General features: G+C 30.7%; 1 protein-coding gene across 1 annotated transcript in view; it reads right to left on the bottom strand.

The window, feature by feature from the left end:
* Positions 1-465: 465 nt before the first annotated feature.
* LOC131672120 (neuroendocrine convertase 2) overlaps positions 466-8,646 on the bottom strand; it is a 32,509-nt gene continuing 24,328 nt past the window's right edge. Inside the window, exons 8-12 of the mRNA XM_058949114.1 lie at positions 6,811-6,911; positions 5,405-5,638; positions 4,695-4,859; positions 4,434-4,551; positions 466-4,330 (exon numbers count right to left, since the gene is read on the bottom strand). Of these exons, the coding sequence (XP_058805097.1) occupies positions 4,166-4,330; positions 4,434-4,551; positions 4,695-4,859; positions 5,405-5,638; positions 6,811-6,911 (783 nt within the window). The 3' untranslated portion in view covers positions 466-4,165. The remainder of the gene's footprint in view (positions 4,331-4,433; positions 4,552-4,694; positions 4,860-5,404; positions 5,639-6,810; positions 6,912-8,646) is intronic.

Genomic DNA, 8,646 nt, shown 5'->3' with positions numbered 1-8,646 from the left:
GAAATAAAATTTCAAGCGGAGACTTAATCTGGAAAAAGGGAGAAAACGTTTTAACTCATGAAAACTCAAAAATATGTTTAAAAAAATTTTTTGGGTGTCAGATTCGCAAGTCTATGAGTCTGTTCCATTTTCAAATTGAAGGCCACATTCTCGCGATTAAGCAAGGTTGACAAACACTGCAGTTATTTCAAGTCATTGATAAATGTTTCATAATCAGCAACTGGTAATAAGTATCGATATATCAGTTTTATCTACTGTGGTTACCTATCATTTTGCAGGAATCATATATTCTATGAAATCTCTTGTATTAATTATTCTGAAATAATAATAATGAACAGTAAATAACTTTTAAAAATATGTTAGGTATATTACGAAACGGTAAGTGGAACAGGATATTTGAAATGTGGCTAAAGAATTTATATGAAATCTAAACTCACTTTTGAAAACGATGCAGTAAAATAAATACTTTATTCAATCACATATATTGTACAGGAAATAAATTCATAAAACTTTCTTATTATCAACATATCATATTTCTATTGATATATTTTGTATATCTTTCTACATTAAAGTTTTATATAAGTTTGCAGTATTAATGATAACTGAAAACATATACTAAATTATTTGTCCATACACGTATATATCTTTTTTAAGTGAACAAATTATTCCTAGAAATAATAATTTTGTTTAAGAGGTTTAAAAAAAATCATTTTAATACATTTACTGTTTCTTTTATGTCGACGTCAAACTTTATCTACTTTTCAATAAACAAATTAAAATCAATTTATGATGTACATTTTTATTTTATAATTAATCGATCATTAAAGCTTTAATTTTTTCTGCATAGCGTGTACATATTCATTTTTACTTGACTGTATACATAGAAAAACTTCTTATTCGTGTTGTTTTGAAGATCATCAGTGACTGTATATCTGAATGTATCTTCAAGTTGAAATATTTTCCATATTTTATTATATAACTTTCAATATACTTACAATACCAAAATCTTTTGAAATAAGTTTATGTTTCAAGGATTATTACTTGAAGTTAATTATTCAAATTTCCTTTTTTTTAATACATAATACTTCTAAATATACTTATATTTTTACTTCCAATGCAATATTTAAAAAAAATATACGTCATATATATCTCATTGGTTCCTAGAAATAATGCTGAAAAATTTTGTAATGTATTTTTCCATGATAAGTTTTTATAAAATTCTGATGCTTTAACTTATAGTATAATTTTTAAATATTTTTTGTTTCTGAGTTATACATTATATTCATTAACTATACTTTTTAATACTGATATTTTCATTTGTATTTGAACGGTAACTAATATAACAAAAAAGGTTGTATGTTGAATTGCTTCAAATTATGAAGCATGCCTTGCAGCATTACATAAAAAGTTGAATACACTGTGCATTCTAACTTCGTAAAGGTCTATTTTTTAAAAATTCGTTAATATATTCTCAATTCATTTTCTTGCTCTAATTGATCCCAAATATTTCATATTTCAAGTAGCATACTGAATATTGTGCTAAATACAAATATTTATTTTAAGTTTTTGCAACTAAATATCTTTTTTTTAAACATTAATCTATTAATATATATGATTTATTATAATAAAACTACATGTGATATAGTTTTGATATAAAAGAAGATATAATTTTATTTAATTTTTTTACTGTATTAGTAAGGATTGAAATAAGTACTTACAATACATAATTCATTCATATAAAATAGAAAATACCACAATCAAATAATTTGAAAACAAATAATTAATATGACATTACAATAACATATTTGGCATTAAATCATTGGTAATGAAGGTAGAAACAATTGTGAGTTCTGAAATTAACTTTGATCTGTTTAAAATGCGATAATTAATTAAACAAAATCTAATATAACTTTCGTATGCGTTCCTGAGACGTTGGATATTATTTAGATAGTTAAGTATTTTGGTATGGTATATGACTTGTTTCCAAATCTTAACTTGTCGATATATATATATATATACATATATATATATATATATATATCAAATAAATGTATCTCTTTGACGTCGGTAATATAATTTTCTTCTTGTCGGTCTTATTTGAAAGACTAAACGTAATTACAGTTTAGTCTTTCAAAATGCAAAAACTTGTAAATTATTAGGCTGATCGCCTTCCACATTTATGTGTATAAAATATTTTGCTCGATCAATGTAGATTAAGACAGTGAAAGAATATTTTTTAATTTGTAAAAACTCTTGCACTGTCTTGATCTACCTTGATCAAGCACAATATTCTCCGTTTAACACAAACATGAAAGATCAATAAATCCTCAACTTCGCTCGTAATAGAATAAAAGTGAATACAAAGTAGAATATGACTGCGATTCATTTGATTACGAAACAAGGTTGCTGTAACATACACATAAAAAATCTTACAATTTTAAAAATTTCATCAGCTCAACTAAGACTAAATTGACAAAAATTATTCTTTACATAAGCAATTAATCCTCGCAGTAAACATAATAGAAAGAAAATAATAATTAGTATTAGAATTTCTATTTCTTGGAAATGTACTTGACCGTTCGTGCCTGTCGCCCTGTAAAATATGAGCTTTAAACCTTACTCAAATGTTCTATACAAATCGACGGCAACTATAAAATGGAAGTAGTAGTCATAATCTTGTTAAAATCAAAAATTCAAATAATCCTCAAAAAAATTTGTATAGACTAACATACTATTTGACATTTTTTTCACTTGTATTACGGTAATGTATAAGAAAAAAGGTAATTTTTCAAATTGCAGGTCAAAAGTTTGTTTTACGATAATAAAAGTTGTTTGAAAGGTATTACTGTTGAAGATATAATAAACAGGCCGAACTCGGAGAAGCGTAGAAAGTCTATTTGCAGATAAAGAAAAAGCGGAAAAGTCCATATTACGCTAAAACTCGATAGAAAACGTTGGGTAAGATGCGTACGAATGGCACTGGCAAATCGATTGAATAAGGGAACTGTTGGGTCTTGAAACAGACGCGCGGTTACGAGACAGCAGATAGCGTCTTTGATCATCATACGCTGCAGCTATCTGAGTAATCCGCGACAAAAAAATGTAAGGCGTGATTGCGGGATCACGTCATAAATAAACTTAAAGAGTGGGTGCAATGTGTGTGTGTGTAGGCACGCGCGCACGTGAGTTCGTACGAATGTGTGCGATCGTAACGAAGGGAAGCACTTGTAGCCCTCGAACCGACATCGTTAAGTGTAAAGTAATTTCCATCGCAAATCCAACGCTTTTACTGACTGCTCATGTGTACGTTGGTGAATTTCTGTAGCGAGAGCAGCCCGGCTACATTCACCGAAGCTATAACACCTAATAATGAAGGAGTGGGTTCCTGTTTCGAGCACGGTGATAACCAAAAGGGTTGAACCGTGGTCGATCGTTATGGGGTGGTGAGACAGCTGGAAAGAGAGACCGATGAAGAAACACAAGCAAGGAACTTGAAAGGCCCAAAAATGGTAGTGCTCCAGCCAATCGTGGGAGTAAACGGTGAAAGGTAGAGCGATGGCTGAAGGTGAGGGTGGTGCAGCGGCAGACTTTACCAAGCGCTTAAACGAACAAGTTTCTTTTCTTGTGCGTGCATACCAGAAAAAGTTGTTTTTTACTTGTATCCAAAAACTTTGCTGCCATTAAATAAACTTGTTGCCATTAAATAAACTTGTTGTCATTAAAAATACAACTCTCTTTCTACATTTCTTTCATGATACTTCACCCGAACAAGTAATTTATTCATCATAAAACGTAAAATTACTGATAAAATTGCTAACAATCTCTTTGAAAACCACTTACAATCTGAAGTTTCAACAAAAATGTTCATCTATTAAGCAGAATAGCAATAAAGAACGTTCATAAAATTTCCATGGCTAAATTGAAAATCTTAAATATTTAGCTTAATAATTCTACGTGTAAATCTGCAACATACACCTTATCAAAAATCAATTTACAAAACAATAAGCTTGCATCGTAAACAAAACAAATGACATCTGTAAATAAAAGACCTCAATAACGGCGTACCAATACGCTAGAAAACGTCTTCGTCCGTTTTCTTCGTACACACTACACCGCCTGATTATCCGTCGAGTGCACAATCAAAAGAAATAAAGAGTAAAATAAATTACATAGCGGTGTCGCGCTCTTCGTGAGCTTTCTTGACTATCGCTAGTTTTGAGTGTGGATCGGCGACAGGTAGACCGGTGTAAGGTGGCTCATGAGTTCCATGCAGCATCAATGTAAACTCACGGATCCAGCCGTTTTGTGGTACTTGTGAGTTAAAGCTCACCTACGCATATTTTTTCATTATAATTCAATAATTCGAATTTTAACCAAGTTTCTTCTTCATTGAAACGAATATCAAATTGATAATCTTATTATTTTGTACTTACCTCAAGTGTCCATGTCCCTTGTGGATATTCACCCCAAGTATGGGTAGTCATGAAAGGCCATTTCGTAAAACCGTCTCTATGATCGTCGTCGTTAACTCTCCTACTTAGTATCATTGACCTTTAACAGGTATAATAATCGTATAAGTACTTCTACCCAGTTATTAATAAAGGTTACAAGTGAAACTTAAATTTGTACCTAAATTTTATAGTAACATATCGAGAGATACTTTGATATGTTGAGAGGGTTCATTATCAAATTACCTTGTTCCCATAGGTGATGTTAAAAAGAGCTCCAAGTCACCTCTTCGTGTAGCATTGACGGAAATAACAGCTTGAACGTGCTCAAGATACTTTACAGCATAATCCGTTCCAGTGCAAGCATCCGTCTTGATCTTCAATTGGATGGATCGGTGACTAGGTACCTCTCTAGAAGAAATATAACAAATTGTAATCATTAAAGCGCATATATTTTTTCCAAAACTTCATAGATTGAGCAAGATTATAAAGTATAATAATCTTAAAGTATAAGAAACGATCATCTCTGGAAGTATTTGAAATATTACATAGAATTTTACATAATCAAATACAGTGAAAATTCGTAAAGTAAGCAAAAACTCCAGTTTTCAACGGCGCTATTCCAGTCGTTGAATAAATCCCCGCATAGTTAGTGACGCTCGTGTAAAAATCGATAAACAGGCGGAGATGAACAAGATTAGTGAGAGCTTGACCTGAACTTGGAAGGCAAACTGAACTTAATCACGGTTTAATGAGATTAAGAATTTCCGGGTTGTTGCTTTGGCAACGGCTGTAAGGCCGTCGCTTGCGTACCACGGGTGAAATATTACACCCAACTACCACCAAGCTTTTCTTACTTTTATTTTAAAAATTTCTATCAAATAACGTTAAACATTAATTTCTGGCGGTGAGCTTTGTCGAAATTGATCGAAAGTAGTTTTGATTAATAAACTTACTGCACGGTTTGAATGGTTCCCGCCTCACAATGATATCTTGGTGGAACTGTTTTCCAATTTTTAGCCAAGGCAACCATGGCACCGGCATCTAGCACACCATAACCAAATAGATGGTTAAATTCCAAACCTACTCCATTCATGGTCCAATGAAATCTGCCTTTAGCGTCGAATAACGAATTCCTCTTTGATGTCAACACTGTCAAATGCTGTATGTCCCTCCAGGTTAATTGAGGACTGGAAAGTTTTTACGAAAAGATTAATAAATTTTGCTTTCCCTTATAATTTTTACAACTTATTGCTCCATAACGCTATTGTCGCATATATCGTTAAAAAGATAAGACATTGCAGTTCCTGAGCTTGCACGGAATGCAAATAATTTTTATGTCAAGAATCAAAAACTTCTTTGAAATATGACATTGTACATGCGCAGGTTTCCAATAGACATGCACACTTTTAATGGGAATCTTTTATGAGAACTCAATGGGGTGATTAAAAGGTTTTTTCATTTTCATGAAAACGCGAAAGCATGGAACATTCGATAATTTTAAACACTGAATAAAGAACGTAAGTGATGTCGCCCATGAAAGGCATATTTATAAATTTTAGTATATCTTTATCTTTAGTACATCTATTTTAGTATATTTAAGAATTGCACTCAGAATAAGAGTTTTCTTGTTGCAGAAAAACTTTGAATATGTTCTAAATCACTGGATGAAGAAAGGATATTCGTATACTTTTTGACAATGACACTATCCTATTGTTTTAAAAAGGATTTGCTTTGTGTCGCTATTGTAAACTAAACTTCTATTTATATCACGAAAAATGATCTTATTGTGAATGTATTTTTCTAATTATACATTACACTTCATAATATTTTTGTTTTTATGTCCACAGCCGCGTGTTTTACCAGAAGATTCTCTTCATAAATACATTGTTTTTTATATTGAACACGTCGAGTATCGCTGGAACGATATTTGAAATATGACTTTCTTTTTACTTTTGTGGAAATTCAATCGCCACTGAAATTCCACGGCGTACATTTCGAGAGTACGTTTCACAATATACGTATATACGGGTATACTTTTTTTGATGAAACGTAATCAAGGTTATTTGGCATGAACCGGAAGCGAATATGATAATAAACGAATTGAGTTTACCCGTATGGATATCAAAATATATTTTTCCATGTCTTTTTGATCATTTACTTTCGAAAGATATTCTCCTTACTTTACAATTTTTCTAATGTTATTAAAAAACGTATAGAAGTATTTGGCAGATCTAGCTAATGTACATTAGATATTTCATTCTCAGTTACATCAAAAATCACTAGCAGTTCAAAGTATCATTAGCATTTCGTTATTTACTTGAATTAAAACAAATTTCAATCAAAAAAGTTTGAAGCTCACTTAGCCTCCAAAGCGAGAGCGAATACTCCGGCAGCTTCAGGCGCCGCAGCAGATGTTCCACTGTGTGTTGTAGTACACTGTCCATATAGATCAGTTGTGGCCTGAAAATATATGTATTTTTATTATCTATATATGAGCGTAATAACATAAAAATTCTCTAAATAAATTTAATTAGCAGTAAGCTTACATTTTTAAAGTTGAAATTGATTTAAAATATTTAAGTAATCATCAAATCTATTATTTTTATATTTTATCTTAACAATGATAATGAAAATGTAGAGATCATTTGCTCACATTGCCAAAATTATCACTTAAGCTTAAAAAATTTTGTCGTAGAATATTGCTTGCGAAACCTCTTTTTGTATCTTTATGTTAAGTGGGACTGCTGTAGAAAAGTACAGATTAAATTTGGTATAAGTCCGAACAACTGAAATCTATTTTACTATAAAAATTCTCTTTTACATTTTCGTTTAGTCATATTTACTTTAGCTACTGAAATTAAGGAAGCCAAAACCTCGCACTTGCATCAGCGTGTAAGGTCGGCGAACGTTTAATTAACTGTGTATATATAAAGAAATTTATAAAGCTCGACTTGATATTAATGTCGTACGTTAACCAAATATAGCCAACCCGAGTGTAATCTTATACAATTTATGGTAACAAATGGGTATCATTATTTTTGAAAATCCAATTACCATCTGACGTCTTATTTTTATAAATTACTATCCTTTTCGAATTATTATATATATATATATATATATATATATATATATATATATATATATATATATATATATCTTTATTTATTTATACATATACACTAGGGGAGTCCCCTGTTCGTTTCGCTCACCAACCCCCGCAAGGTGTAATAAAGTAATAAAGATCTGGAAGCACATGGAAATAGACCTGTCTGTTCAAAAGTTGAGATTATTTTTATTGTGTGAGCCTACGTTATCATACAATTATTATTGATTCTATATGAAGTTATGATTTCGGATCATTCTGAGGACTAGAATCAAAAATAATTATATGATAACACAGTCCCACATAAAAAAAAATTATCTCAAGTTTTAAACAGACAGGTCTATTTTCATGTATTTTTTGACGTTGAATGCACATTTATAATAAACTTAGAGAAGTAAGTTTATTGTAAAAATTTTTCAGGAAGCGTATGTTTCGTCATGTTAACACTTTCGTTTTCGATCGATGACTGATGAACGATAGACATATAACATTTCTTTTATAACCATAAAATTATCGGTCACTAAAAAGTTAACGAAAGAAAATTATGACATTGAGCGTTTATATAATATTAGTTATTTTTATTTTCTTTTAAATCTTCTGTAAAATTATTTTTGTATTTTTCGAAATTTAATTGGTTTCAAAATTGTCGGTTACTAAAAAATTAGCGAAAGATACGTAATTGGAAGAAAGTGACATCATTATTGTACATACTTCATTGAAGGTAATATATATTAAAATCTCATCAATAAATATATATTAAAATGTTTTCAATAAATCTTTGTGAGAAATTAAAGAATTAATGTGTAGTAACTAAAAGAGTAAAATTCAATAAATCTTTTACTATGGCGATACTCGCATATGAATCACCAAACTTTGTAAACATTCAATATTGATATTTAACAAGCACTGCAATCATTAAATTACAAGGGCTACTAAGCGAATAGCCTTGCGATGCTTGTGACCTCCTTAGTAATTAAAATACGAATCGAATTCCGTCTTTATTCTGTCAATTACTAGTAGAGAGAGCGACATCCTAATCAAATTGCTCTCACTCTCGAATTTCTCCATCTCTCTTTCGAGTCTTCCAATCCC

The sequence above is a fragment of the Phymastichus coffea genome, unplaced genomic scaffold (assembly GCF_024137745.1).
Source record: "Phymastichus coffea isolate CEN01 unplaced genomic scaffold, Cenicafe_Pcof_1.1 PCOF00143, whole genome shotgun sequence".
Lineage (NCBI taxonomy): Eukaryota > Metazoa > Arthropoda > Insecta > Hymenoptera > Eulophidae > Phymastichus > Phymastichus coffea.
This window is presented reverse-complemented; position numbering and strand designations above follow the sequence as displayed.